The sequence below is a fragment of the Cyclopterus lumpus genome, chromosome 4 (genome assembly GCF_009769545.1).
Source record: "Cyclopterus lumpus isolate fCycLum1 chromosome 4, fCycLum1.pri, whole genome shotgun sequence".
NCBI classification, from domain to species: Eukaryota; Metazoa; Chordata; class Actinopteri; order Perciformes; family Cyclopteridae; genus Cyclopterus; species Cyclopterus lumpus.
Window position 1 is genome coordinate 17,244,173 of NC_046969.1, and position 14,622 is coordinate 17,258,794.

General features: G+C 40.5%; 1 protein-coding gene across 1 annotated transcript in view; it reads right to left on the bottom strand.

Annotated features, from left to right (window-relative positions):
• The window catches only part of negr1 (neuronal growth regulator 1), a 129,487-nt gene extending 117,195 nt beyond the window's left edge, over window positions 1–12,292 (bottom strand). Inside the window, exon 1 of the mRNA XM_034531037.1 lies at window positions 11,746–12,292. Within this exon, the coding sequence (XP_034386928.1) occupies window positions 11,746–11,915 (170 nt within the window). The 5' untranslated portion in view covers window positions 11,916–12,292. The remainder of the gene's footprint in view (window positions 1–11,745) is intronic.
• Window positions 12,293–14,622: the final 2,330 nt, after the last annotated feature.

Below are 14,622 nucleotides of genomic sequence, written 5' to 3' on the forward strand. Positions count from 1 at the left end.
CAGGCAATACTGTAGAGTGAAGATCAGAAAAATGCTGTGGCATCCACAGAGACTGTAAACTTAATCATATTTGAATGGTCACATTGGCCTGTCAAGGAGAATATAGCTGTTTACCAGGTTGTTGTTTCACATGTCAACACATCGGACCAAGAAATTGGAAAACAAGCATAAATTGATCGTGAAAGCTAGTTTAACTGTTTCAAGAACCCCCTCTCACCCATGCCCTTTTGTGTTGTGGTACACTGGCATCGGCATTAACACAACAAAATAAAGCATCTGGCTCAGAGATTCCCTTAAGTGAGTAAGTAAATGCCACTGAAGTCATTCAGCACAACACCTGTTTTCCACATGTAGCCCTGCCTAGGATGGCAGATACATGTGGAACGAATCTCACAAACACTACCCTGCAGAAGTTTTCTTTTGAACTTGTTGAATGGCCTTAAGGTGGCCATGAAAACAAAGATGATAGGACTATCCTTTAGGCTTTGAAAAGACTACCCATTACCGACTGCACTGGCAAAAACGAGGGTGAATTTTCTGAAATGAAAGTGACACTCACACAGTGCAGAGAGGAAGGCAGCAGGGGCTTTGTGTTGGAATCAAAGACAGCGCCTGGATTGAATTTTGCAGAAGAAAGACATGGCCCACACACTTCCACGGGAAACAACTGTCTGTTTTAGAGATTGCAGAATGTACTGTATAGGAGCTGGAAACTGATTGTGTGCCTGAGGGAAGTTCTATTGTGGTAGAGGACTGTTTCTCTCAAAATACAGTAAGATGAAACTGAACAATGTGCATGCACATTTTAACATGACATAGGTATGGTAGCTACATACACTGTATTATCTACAAATACATTTCATTTTGTAGCTCCGAGGGCTGGATGCTAATTAGCTCGGGGCTGTAATCCCCCTTTTTATAATGCTAACTGGTATAACAAGGAGAAACAGAGCCTGACATCACTATAGAGAACCTAGCAGAGGTTAATTCCATGTTGTTCTGTAAAGCTTGCATGTAAGTTTGATGGAGTTAAAGAGGATAGTTAAAATATCTCCTGAGAGAAATACAATCCCTTTTCTTGGTCCAAAAGCTTCTGAATTAGTAGCATAGCTTTTAATGTTGCCAAACTCATACTCGGTGGGTTTGAGACACCGTTAGAAGAGCAATGTAGTTAAATCTGCTGCTAAGGAACTGGGCTACAGCCTTGGATTGCTGGTCGGGTATCTATGCACATTAAATTACATATTAGGGTAGCAAGTAACAATCGTTTTCATTATGGATTAATCTGAAGATTATATTTTTGATAAATCGTTAAAGTACGAAAACATGCATAACAATTTCTAAAGATCACATATTTCCAATTTGTCTGACAAAGATGATAGATTATATGTTGACGATCATATCACTGTGAAAAGCAGTGATCCTCACCATAAAAGCAAGTTTTTCATTGAAAGGATTAGTCGATTCTAAAAGAGAATTGCAGATTATTTATTGAGTACATTAAATTGCTGTTGATCCACTTATGTATTAATTGACTAATTGTTTCATCTTTCAACATTTTAGCAACACATTTTTAACAAAATGTTAATCAAACATACATAATCAGACCATAAATGATGATTTAGGCATATACTCGTATCGGTATAATTAAATACTGTATTACCACGAGGTTCAGTGGAAACACAAAATATGAGATTGAGATTGTAAAGGAACCCATAAAATATAGAAATGCAATATATCTTTAGTTATTTTCTTGTATCCTTTACATTTCTTATCAAGAAATCTCCATTGTTTCTGTCTCTTAACCAAACACCCACTACTCAATCATCAAATTGGGCAACAATTCTAGCAGCTAAAATCGACTCTGCTCTGGCCTGCACATGATTTCATTAATGTAAACCGGACACTTTATTTTACTGCATCATAATGAAGCTATGCACTTTCCAAACATTGTAAGGGTTTTGTTGTGAAGCGACTAAAGCCTCCTGTAGTCTTACTCAACACTATGGTTGACTGCTATAACTTGTAGTTTTGAGCTTTGGTAAAAGAGCTCAATGGGCTCATAATAGGGAGAGGAGAGCTGTGTGCAACAGGCGCTTTCTTCAGTTTGGACTAACATCAAACCTCCTACATGAAGGCAACACCTTTTACCATGCATTTCGCGCCATGCCCACACTATAGACTCTAAATATAGATCGATTTTTGCAGTCAATGCCACATAGAGTAAAAGGATATACTTCATAAAGAGGGTCTGACTGTGGACTGGGAGAGATAATGACAAAGACCTACAGCACCACTAGTCAACATCTACCTAGTTGACTAATGGTTTAGTGAAAAAGATTAGAGAAAACGTTTTTGACAGTTATACATTAAATACAATGATTCATACAAGTGTTGTGACAAGTAGCAAAGATGGTGGCTTTATGTGTCTATATTATAATGGTGATATGTGATTAGGCTTTCTGAAAGCCTCAAGCCTCTTTCTCAAATGGGGTAATTGATCATCATTGACTGATACGGGCCTTGGCTGCAGTTTATGCTTCTTATTTTCCAATCCCTGATTAACTGTGATCCCTTAAGCACAATTAGTTGACTGCTGAATATCACACAGAAACGAACACGGCTAAACTAACATGCTGAATACGAACAGACCAAATACTAAAGATAGAACGAACTCTGAAGTGTTTACAGAGAATACCAGACATCTTATCCAACACTGGGTGGTAACTGATCACAACTACATTTACCTTGGCTCCTACCCTTATATGCAAATAATGATCGGAGTGAAAGAGAGAGATAGGTAGAAATAAGGTAAAAGTGAGAGACGTGTGGAGGAATCAGAAAACGTCCTATTATGAACAGCAAAACGCCTCCCAGTCTAAAATTAGAACCCTAATGAGAGGCAGTCTCACAGATGAGTTGATGAATACACTGTTTAACATTAGCCCAGATTGAGTCTATCCCCCTTCCATGGTGTGACTGGGACCACGTCTGACGCCCTATTTATGTCAAAGTTGTTGGATTAAATCTTAATTATATTAAATTAAATAAAAAGTCAGTAGAATCTGAGAACACATTGCTATACATGCCATTAATCAATGGCAGTTGAGTTCTTGTCAATAACACAGCACTAACCTGTGTGGCTGATGATAGTGTTCTGTGTTACCATCAGTTACGTGCTGGGGTGACTGTTTAAAGTACACTTGAGCAACACCATATTTGTGTTCTGTTTAACTAGATTGCTCTACAGTATAAAAACTCATTGCAACATATGTGCAAATAGTTACTCTACCACAAAATAAACTGGAGACCATCATAATGAAACCAGCCCCAAAGCCAAATCTGGTCAGGGGAGTAAAGTCCACTGACAGACAGACAAACAGAGACATAAAACAACTGGCAAAGTATTCAAAAACGCTGCTGAGGTAGTTCCCGATGCTAGAAGTGTCTCCAGGACCACAGTTGGTTCTGATGACTCACCAGGTGAAAACAGTATGAGCATCGCTGTCTCAGCTGGTAAAATATGCTTCATTATTTCAACAGCACTGCAACACTATATAGAATAATAGCCCTACACTTACTGTTAATAATGTCGGCACAATATTGATGAATTATTCTCACAAATCTCTGTGCAGCATGAGACTTGTTACCTTAACTCCTGACCCCACTGAAAACACTAGGTAACACTATTCTCGGCGATATTGATTTGCTCCACTACTTCTTTCTGCATTTACTAATAATTATTCTCCAATTACTCGTCTCCAACAAACATTTTCAGCAGTCTGAAATCCACACTCATTATGCAGATGACACACACAGACAGAGAGAGAGACACACAGAGAGAGAGAGAGAGAGAGAGACTAAAAAACTTGCTCAGAGCGACTCCAATTAAAATTACTTAGCCATGCCAACATAGAGCCAAATTAATTATGACAATATGAATCTCCTTTAGCTGCTGCAGTTTCTAACTAATTGTGAGGGGACAGACATCGTGAATATGAGTGAGCTAACTAAAGGGCTTGAAAAAGAGATTACAGTCAATACTTCTTTCGTAATTTGGAGAACTTTCCTGATTGACTGTGAAAACCCTGACAACATAATTATTTAGATTTCTTGGTAGTGAAATATGTGTAACTCATAAAGGGGTTGATATTTGAGTTGGAGGAACATGGCAACATTAATTTACTGGTAAAAGCAGTTATATATAAGTATGATACATTTATGTATACACTTATAAGCAACATTTTGAAAGTGATGTGTGGTCGCACATATCATGTTCAACATTTAGAGGACAGCATACAAGCCAGCTATACTGTTCCTTACTCTGAAATTGTGGTTCTAGTCTCAGAGAGAAATGTTTCTAGTGTAAACCCAAGATACGAGACTAATGTTGAATTTCATTAAAGGGCAAGAAAATACCCTCTACAAGAGCTGAAGTCCCTATGGATTGTTTTAACTCACTGAAGGGCATCGCTAAAACAACCAAGTGTCAACACATCTGATTTATTATACCTCTGGGATCAAACTAGTGTTTACCTGAAGTCCCTCCAGCCTCCAACCATGCTCACACATAAAGATCTTACATTGGCGATAATGACGTCAACCATTCTATCCGAAGGAAATATCTCCCATGATGATGATTCAGTCTCTCATCTGCAACTAACACTCACTGGAAATCAACACGTCTCAGTATATATACACATGGAGATTTGGGTCACATAAAATTGCATGAAAGGTTCACTTTATGACTTGCACTAAACAGAGCTAAATTCAGGGATATATGATTATGCCTCCTGCAGAGATTTCCCGTATCACAGATGCTTACTAAAGGTCGAGGTGTTTCTCATGCTCGGCATACCAAGTGTAAAGTGTACGACCCATATGCCTGCACTGTTTGTTTCAAAGCTTCACCATTACACAGGCTTCAAACTCTGATGTCAGCTAGTTTTGTTTATAACCTGCTGACATGAGAGGCATACCAAGACTTGCTGGTATACAACTAGGCTTAACTGAGGAGGCCCAGAATGAGATTATGCAATGTTGTCAGAGTAGCACAACTAATTATCATGAAACACAAGGAGATGCTAACTGATTGATTAAGGATTTTAATTGAAGGGGCTCTGAGGAATCGTTTCAGCTCTCTGTGATGAAAGACTGGAAGTGTTGGCATACTGTATGATTTGGAGCAGAAAAGGCTGTACACACTGAACAAAAGAGCTGGTAAAAAGAATGTTACTCTGGAAAAGCTGTCAGAGAGAGACTTAATCTTCTGAACAAAAAGACAATATATGTCACACAAGAACATGCACAGAAACAAAGTTATTTCTAATACAGCCCATTGAAAATCAATGCACACGTCAACTATCCGCTTAAGCAGTCTGATGAAAACTGCCTACACTTGACTGAAAGTATCCACTCATGTAATGATCCCACTTGAAAATAATAAGTGGGAAAATCACAGCCCAGTGCTTAATTTAAATAATAAACTGTTTCCGAGACACACTCTTTCATTGATGCCATTTTTTTTAAAGGAGACGTCACCGAACACACATATTCTTCTGAAAATTTCCGTTTCAAGTACCGTATTTTCCGCACTATAGGGTGCACTGGATTATAAGGCGCACTGTCAATGAATGGTCCATTTTCGATCTTTTTTCATATATAAAGCGCACCAGACTATAAGGCGCATTAAGCGAAACAAAACAGTCAGTCAGTCAAACTTTATTAAACGTGTTCACAATAACTCTCAACATTGTTCAAACGTTAATGACCGTATTCACAATAACTCCCAACCTTGTTCAGTTGTAACACGTAAAAAAAACAGTCTGATACCGCTAAATCAAACGTTAACGTAACTCTGTGTGGTCTTCTTTACTTGGCGCAGGTCATCTTCTTGCTTCCTCCACTTCCGTACCATTGATTCATTAATGTTGAATTCTCTCTCAGCTGCTCTATTCCCATGTTCTTCTGCGTGACTGATAGCCTTGAGTTTGAAGTCCGCGTCGTAAGCGTGTCTCTTGACAGGTGCCATTTTGGGGTCCTTATACACACACACTGTAATATTATGGCGAAGCACATTATGTATTACGCACAGACGCGTTTGGTTGAAATTCGCCGGATGTTGCGATAGACGCGTTTCGCGTGTTGCGAAATTTCGCCAGAGTTGAAATATTTCAACTTCCAACGCCAATCAGCATTGAGATGCTCCGCCCGTTGGGCTGCTGCTGCTCTGGTAGCGCTGGAAGCGGAAGTTATCAAGGCGGAGTCGGTGAAACTCCCCGAGCTGTGTGAGCCTACGGGTGATGTTATGAACCCAGACACGAGGAAGTTAGATGTTCCGACGTTTATGGGATGTCCACAATAAGTATAAAGCAGAACTAGTGGTTATTTCGGGTTATTTTTGGGTATGGGCAAAAGCTCCAATTTCCACCGCAAATCATTTCCCCCATCCCCTATAATTGTTGTGATAAGAATATTAGAAAGATATTTTAAAACCTAGCAAAGCATCTATTTCCCTCGAAGGATTTACCTTGAGAAAGCATTTCCATTTAGTCTTTAATTCACCAGGGCACTCAAACACTTTAGTGCTAATTGAAATATATTAGAAATAGAAATACATCATTTATAGAAAGTACAATGGATTGACTTGCCTCACAAATGAAATTTGGAAATGGTGCTTTTGTTTTGCTTAGATGTACGTTAGCCACACATAGTTACAACATGAGGACATGGCATGTAACCGAAAAACATCCTAAAGTGTTCGATTTCTTTCTTTATAATAATCTTCCCACACTAGATTGGGTTTTATGTTTATCTTTTTCAAAAAGGATGAATGCAGTGCACCTTAACATATGCATATGAATAGTTCCCTAGGCTTATCTGAAAATCTATACAAAAACATTTGATTTATCTCATGAGTACTATATTGCTTTATTTATTGAATATACTGTGATATATTCGACACAAAAGACACACACATTTGAGATCATTTCTCATCTTATTTGAGAGAATATGCTGCTTTCGACAATGAGCTGAATTAAACTGTTTAAAACAAGCCTTGACAGGCTCTGAGTTTCAAAAGGGTTCTGTGGAAGAGGTTAACTGGAGGTTTTCTAATTAAAGTAGTTAGAGCTAGTTAGAGCCACTGCTCTAACTAGCATGTCACCTTATTGGCTGATTTCCATCTGTACTAAAAACACAACTATTGCAAATGGATGCCTTCACTTGAGCAACAGGATTTATGCTGTGTTCACACCAAAAGCGTTGAGATTTTTTCACGCGAGTAGATCCTATGCAAAGTCAATGCACAACCGAATGGTTGCGAATGACGCGAATTTTCGCCGGGCGGTGTGAATGACGCGAATAGATCGAAGCGAAAAATTTGACCGACGCTGAGTTGCGGAAAGCCAATCAGCGTTGAGACGCTCCGCCCGTCATCACGGACGTCGCGCTGTTAGTGAATCTAACACACTGCTGCTACTCTCGTAGCACTGGAAGCGTCAGTTATCCAGACGTAACCGAGCTGTGTGAGCCTACGGATGATGTTATGAACCCAGACACGAGGGCGTTGGGTGTTCTGACGTTTGTGGGATGTTCACAACAAGTATAAAGCAGAACTAGTGGTTATTCCTTCCATGGTGGATGGCGGAAATGATAGCTGTTTTCACGGAGTAGAGCCACGCCCCCTCTAAGGCGCGAATAAACCACAACTTGTCGGGCTAGTAAACTCACTCAAATATTCGCAACGCTTTTGGTGGGAACACAGCATTAGACTCTACTGTAGGAAAGGTCAGATTTTTTTCACATAAGACATTATGAGTTTGTGGCCATTAGCTGCATCTGTGCCAGGCTGGGAGAGTCCCTTCCTTACAACAGCCCCTCCCCCATGCCCATTGGTTTGCATCAATATGAAAGTGTCTATTCACTCGACAAAAAAAAAAAGCTCAGATTACTTGCCAAACACTTGATACTCAAGATGTAGGCACCATGATGAGCATAAGGACTGTGAAAGAGAGCAACATTATGCTGACAGCAACACCGCATTAAACATGTGGTGCAGGAAACAGACGAGGGGATTTTGGCGTAATTAATAGTGACAGACTCAGGTGTGCCCACAGATGTGTCAGAAAAGGTAAACCAGATTTTTGACAGCTAACTGTTGTGCATGCTATATCTGCTATATCTCCAACCAAGCTGTTGGAGAGGAAATAGCCTTTCTTATACTTTTCAATAGAACTGGCTAATTAAAAAAAATTGATGAAATGCAGAAAGTGGAGAGGGTGCTTCTCAGCCATGGTTATGGTCTGTGTTTAGTGGATAGTCAACATTTTTTTTCTTTAAATGATGTCCTGTGGAGTGTCACTTAATATTCCCCTAGTCCGTCTTACCAGCATCTACATTGGGATGGGGACACCAAGCCATTTAAACTAGATGTGGTCTCTGGCACAAGTGCTTATAGTAAATGTCAAGACCTTTCGGAGTCATAATAATGACACAGTTGAGGAAGATGATATGGCACCAATGTTGTCCTGGATAAGGCGAGAAAAAGCTCCAGTACAGCCAGAAATGATTTTCATCAACTGGTTGTTTGACGTGAGGCAATGATTTTAGATTTACACGAATACCAGACTTTCAAACTACTGACAGGTCAATTTTGCACCATTACAGAGACCAGGTCCCTTGGTGCAGGCCTTTCTTTGTGGCTGAGGGCCAACTATCAAACTAAACAAAACACAAATAGGCTTGGATAATTGTCTTATTCTTGATGTGTACAGCCTCACTTCAATGTATTTCCCTGGTTCCTATTTTATGCCTTTCCATAATGTAAAAAGTAGCTTTTAAAGCAAGATCGGTGTACCTTTTATGTGGCTGTCATCCTATCACACAAAAAAAGACGGACATACTTTAAAAATCATAACCCAAATCTCAATATTGTAGCAACCCATTCTTAAGATTTCAGTCTGCCTGGACAACATTTGCAGACACTCTCTCTTTGCTGTTGATTACAGCTGCTTATTCATGTGGAAGAGGCTGCCACTGATACTGTGTGTTTCCTGACAGCATGGGAAACTATCTTTTCATCTGGCTGGCCTCCTCTAATTCAGAGCATTAATTTACTGGGAAGAGTCAAGGTGTATTTAATGGAATCCAAATGACATGAAACCTGCTATATGATGGGGTAGAAAGGGACGTGTAGCTCTTCTCAAACAATGTTCTCCCTAGGGAAGCTCATAGATGTCCAGTATGTAAAAAATGCAGCATGCATCATAACTTGAATGCACTTGTGTAAGACACTGTAGAAGCTGCAGGACGACTCATTCAATACAAGGGCCTTTGTTAGAGGCTGAAAATGGCTGAGCTTTTAAGTAATCAAAAAAAGATTAAAATGGTGATGATACACATGCAGACCATTCTTCATCTTCAAGAAGCTCAAATCATTTAATTGATGTGGACCCACTGTCCAACTTGAATCAGGACAACAGTAATGTAGTGCTAAGAATTAAAGAGGTGCGGGAAACGCAGACGCACCACTCGGGAGCTACTCCATAATCCAGAGGCAGCGACTAATTGCGTGCTTCTGGGTTTGTCGGTATTTCCGAATGCAAAATCTTTTTTTGCCAGCAATCAGCTTAGGGGCACAGCAAAATTGCCCTCTAATAGTCTGGGGTCTTGACAAGGGAGAAACTCAACAAAAAAGGGCAATGTTTTCTGTACTGAGTTCCTAAAAGAAATGGTGTATGTGGTGATGCTTGACTCCTAAGACCAGGGGGGGAAAAAACAAAGAGGGACAAAAGACAGCGCCATGATTCCTTGTGGTTTGAGGAAATGACTATACCAAGACAGAGTAGGCCTTTATCATCACTTTGGTGTGTTTTGCAACTAGATGCGATCCAGAGAGGCGAGCAGAGCTGTTTAAGAGGTTTACGATCTCTCTTAGGTCAACAGGTGTGAGCTCAGCAATGTGATAACTTTACAGTGGCGGCATTCATGTGGGTGAAACAAAGCCAATGAATGATTACAATGAGTGCTGATTAACCCATTAATTAACTGTAGGAAAACATGGCAATGACAGCATCTTGTAAATGTTTTCCCGATCCACTTCCTAGATGGCATTTACTGAGGGGATGAACCACTTATGGAGAGTGTTGCCTTATTTAGGGGTGGGAGGAAACTTGTTTATTGAGCGGACTCATCGCACACGGATAATCTCTGGTCCAATAAAGCATCAGGATTCAGGCAAAGCTTCTGCCACTGATCACAGCCTACCCAGATTGACACAAGGGAATTAGACGCCCTCTCTAAAGAGACAGTTAGAGGTGTAAGTCTCTTTTCAGGGACGTCCCTTTAGGACATGGAGGGAACAAGGGAAAAGATAATGAGTACCCCTTAGCTGTTGCCACGGTATTTCTGCAATGAACACCTACACACTTGAACCACACTCATTGAAAGGCACTCACCTCCATACAGCCACTTAGGACGACCTTATGCTACAGAAACAATTCAGCTCTTCAGAAAATAAGTATGAGACAACAATGACTAAAAGCCAAGCTGAGTGTAACTTTAGACCGTTAGCTGCTCTGTATTCAGGTCTACGCCGAGCATCTCTGAGTCAACATCACAGAATTCATATTGAAATGGGGCAGGCCTGCCCCCTCAGCCTCAGAGCCATCACAACGGATATTTGATATTGGTAGAACAAGATATTATCACAGCCCTCCAAAGATTTACATCATTTTTCTGTGTTTTGTGTAGAGTTTTGAATTTCTTCTTCTGAAGAAATGAAATAGATGAGAGATTTTTTGAAATGTAGCCTGGAAAGAAAACTGCAAGCTTGGTATATTGGAAGTTATGCATTAAAAGTACTAATAGCACTTAAACTGTAAACTATTTTGACAATGTGTTTGACGATATGCCAATTAAATAATAAATATAGCTATGAAATTTAAAAAAAAATGTTTTTAAAGAAAACTTCTCAGCGCATTGGTCCAAACCACGCCCAGTTTATGTAGTCCTTAATGAGCAGCTATCTTTGCAGCTGGCATCGTAACGTAGTTACGTGATGGAGGGAAGATGGGGGCGGATGGGGGAGAGACGCGTCACTGCCATAACTCGATTCTGATAAACAGCGACCGACCACAAATTCACTCTTCAGCCTCGTTTGGAAACTGCGACATCACACAACACATGCAGCCAAAGTGACAGGACAGGACTGCACTGAGACGAAGAAGAAGAAAAGCATGTTACGCCATGTCGTGTGTATCTTCGGCTCCTCTTCTAGCACTCGTTTAAAACTGAGGGGCACAACACCATGATGAAACCCTATGTATGACATACAAGATAGGCAGTGGCGGGCTAGTTTTCGTTCATTCAAACCATGTCGTCCCACCTGCGAGCAGATATACAAAACAAACACACCACATATAACCACCTCGTCGCAGTTCACGGGTGGACACGACGGGGAAAAGTGTGTTCGAAAACTTTGCCGTAACGCGCCGTCCTGCGTAACCGCCGCCCCCCCCCCCCCCCCCCCCCCCCCACCCCCCTCTGTCAGGCGGACGGGATGGAGGGAAAAATGGCCTATTGTGCGTGTATAGCAAGCGCTGTGCGATAACCCCAGTTAAAAAAAGTAGTTCACAAACATCTTTAAGACAACGGAACCGACGTGTGAGACCGAGAGCTTCGGAGAAGTCCCGGCAGACAGCGAGTGTGAGCGGGAGAAAGTGAAGTTGCGTTAGCTTGTTTTACCTCAGGAGAGCCGTGTCGCCTTGTCTGCTGACCACACTTTCAACCGAGGAATAGTCCACAGTTTGTCCGGCCGGCAAACATGACGGCAGAACGCAGCACAGGCTGAGAATTATCGCAGTAAGCCACTGACCAGAGACACAAGCATCCTGCACCGCAACCATTATGTCCATCACGGCTGTATTTTGTTGCCGCTTTTTTTCCCCAAGTCTTCGTGTTGCAAGAAGAAGAAAAAAAGGCGAAGAGTCAGCTTAAAAAAGAAAGAAAAACCTTGACGTGAACGACGCTTTATTTCCACACTTTTCCTCCTCGGTGCCCCGTAAAGAAACGGTCCGCCGTGTAGTTTCCCAGGTTTGTTTTTGCTGGATGTAGAGCCCACTGTGCGGGGAAGTGTACTCTCCAGTGGCTCGCACACCATCTAGTGAGGAAATGCGATGTAAAATGGGAGCAGACCTAGAAGCAGACAACCCCCAGGCTCTGATCTGTTGCCATTGCGGCCGTTTCCCGGGCAACCCGTTCCCAGTGGCTCGTGATGGAGCAGTGAAACCGGAAGGTATTGATACAAGGACAATTAAAGATATGGACTGGAGAGCCAGCCCCTATTTATCAGCATTTGGAGGAAATTGAGCTTTCTGATGCTGACGCGTGTGTCCCATAGGGAAAAGGCTTGTACTCTAAAAATGTACTTTAACAATATAACAGAAAACTGATGTTCGGAAATATGTCATTTATCCTACGAGTATAATGTGTAATTTATATGAAATGTAACAAATTTAAAGCAAGGAAATACAATTAAGACATGTCAAGTCGATATTTGGGGGACTATTGGATTGGAGTGGTATTTTATTATGCTAGAAAAACGACAACAATCAGTTCACACAGACACACAGAGACACAAAGGGAGAGAGAGAGACACACACAAGAGGCATGCAAAGTTAGTTTTACAGCCGCAGCCCTCTGCTTTATGCTGCTCTAAGCCTTTTGACTTAGCCTACATAATACTTAACAGACTGTACAGCCGTAACCATGGAAATGACATACATTTCTCTGAGGTGATATGTTGGTGTGGCTCCTCTGAGATCTTGCAGACTGGGTTATTGTTACGAACATAACATTAACAAAACTTCCCCTGTGGATTTTTCAGAACAGACAAACAGAATCAGTCAGACAGCTTCAAATTGACTCAGTTTAAGATGTATTTTAAATTGGTACTGTAACCAGTAATCAAGTAACATCTCACATTCTATGCAACAGATGTGTGGTGTTGTTTCAGCTTTTTATTTGTCGATTTATTGTTTGATTTTATTTTCTAGTTTAAATGTATATCCGATATAAAAAATGTCCTATTCTTTTCCTTTGCATTCTATATAACACTCTGAATTCTTATACGTCTTTTTTAATGAATTTCTCCAGGAGGATCAATATAGTTTCATGATATCTTATCTTAAATTCTTATCTCACAGAACACAGACCCAGGATTGCAGTTTAGGATGTTATCAAGATGCACCGTCTGGAGCTGCTCCATTGAAATGAAATGGGGGAGTGGCTGTGAACTTCTCAAATCTTTGCTTCAGTTTTTACACTGAAACTAGCTTTAGAATACTGCCTCGCCTTTAGTTTAATAACAGAAAAGGAATATTGATCCCCCATATATTAATTCTGGGTGCCGTGGCTGTTGCCTTTCCATCTTTGGTTATTATTTATCTGAGGAGATAAATTGTTTAACGCAGTGGTATGAGAGCGTCGGAGTTGCGACACATTTCTATTTGCAGGCCTGGTTGTGACAGAGAGCCAAGGAGCTGGTTTCCAGAGGTTACAAGGGACGTTTCACTGTGTTGGAAATGAGTCAACAACCAATGTTCCATGACAAGCAGCATTAAAAGAGGGTTAGTGAAAAGTTCATCTTGTCAGGCATAATATTCAAATTTGCATAACTGAAGCTCCCTCTACTGTTAATAGCTGTGATAATGCCATCAATACCAACACTTTACTTCTGGTTTTGTGACAGAGGTAGTTTGGACTGAGACAGTAAGATATTTTACATCTTTCTCTTGTCAGTCACAACATACATATTCATTTTTGCTGAGCCTTTCAAGTTACCTCAGAAAATGAACCTTCCCATGCATAAAAGCTATAATTACAATGACTCCATTTTGTGTTAGTGCAGTGTGCAGAGAAGACTGGCAGACTCTATTATTCAACTCATAAAATCCTCAGGAATTATAAACAAGATGAAAGAGATCAGGCACTTGAATATCACAACGTCTTAGCTGTTTTGAGTAATGAATACCTTAGACATTTCCTCACAGTTTTCATAACCAGCCGTCTTTTCAAAGAGTGAAATCAATGCATGCAATTTGCTTTAATGGGGAGTGAATGAAAAAAATTGCCTATTTCTTTCAAGATCACATGTTTCCCCAGTATATACTACACAGTGTTATCGCATCTTTAAACGTGACTCATAAACCCCAAGAAGAATGGCGCTGTTTGTGTGTCTGAATGTGGTTATTAAGATGGTCTGCAGCATTTAAAACTGCGGTTATTGTCTTAATTGTATGCTAACGATATGGCAAAAATCACTGAAGCATATGCTGCCCTATTTTCACTGTTCTGCTTGAATGATGAGCTTGGACCTACATTCATTTGCATAAATCCTTTATTGCTTGTTTCCCTGTCTTATTGCATGTTGTCACACTATTTTGTTTAGGTATGTTTGGCTTTACACACAATACTAACCTCAGTTTTACCGGACTAATTCATTAACCTGAGTAATGCCAGCAGGATGAAAGCCTGTTGTTTCCTAAAGTTGGTAAGTGCATGGTCATTTTTTCTGGAATAGTGATTTGTTGGGCTATTATGATAATGGATGACATCCTGCAG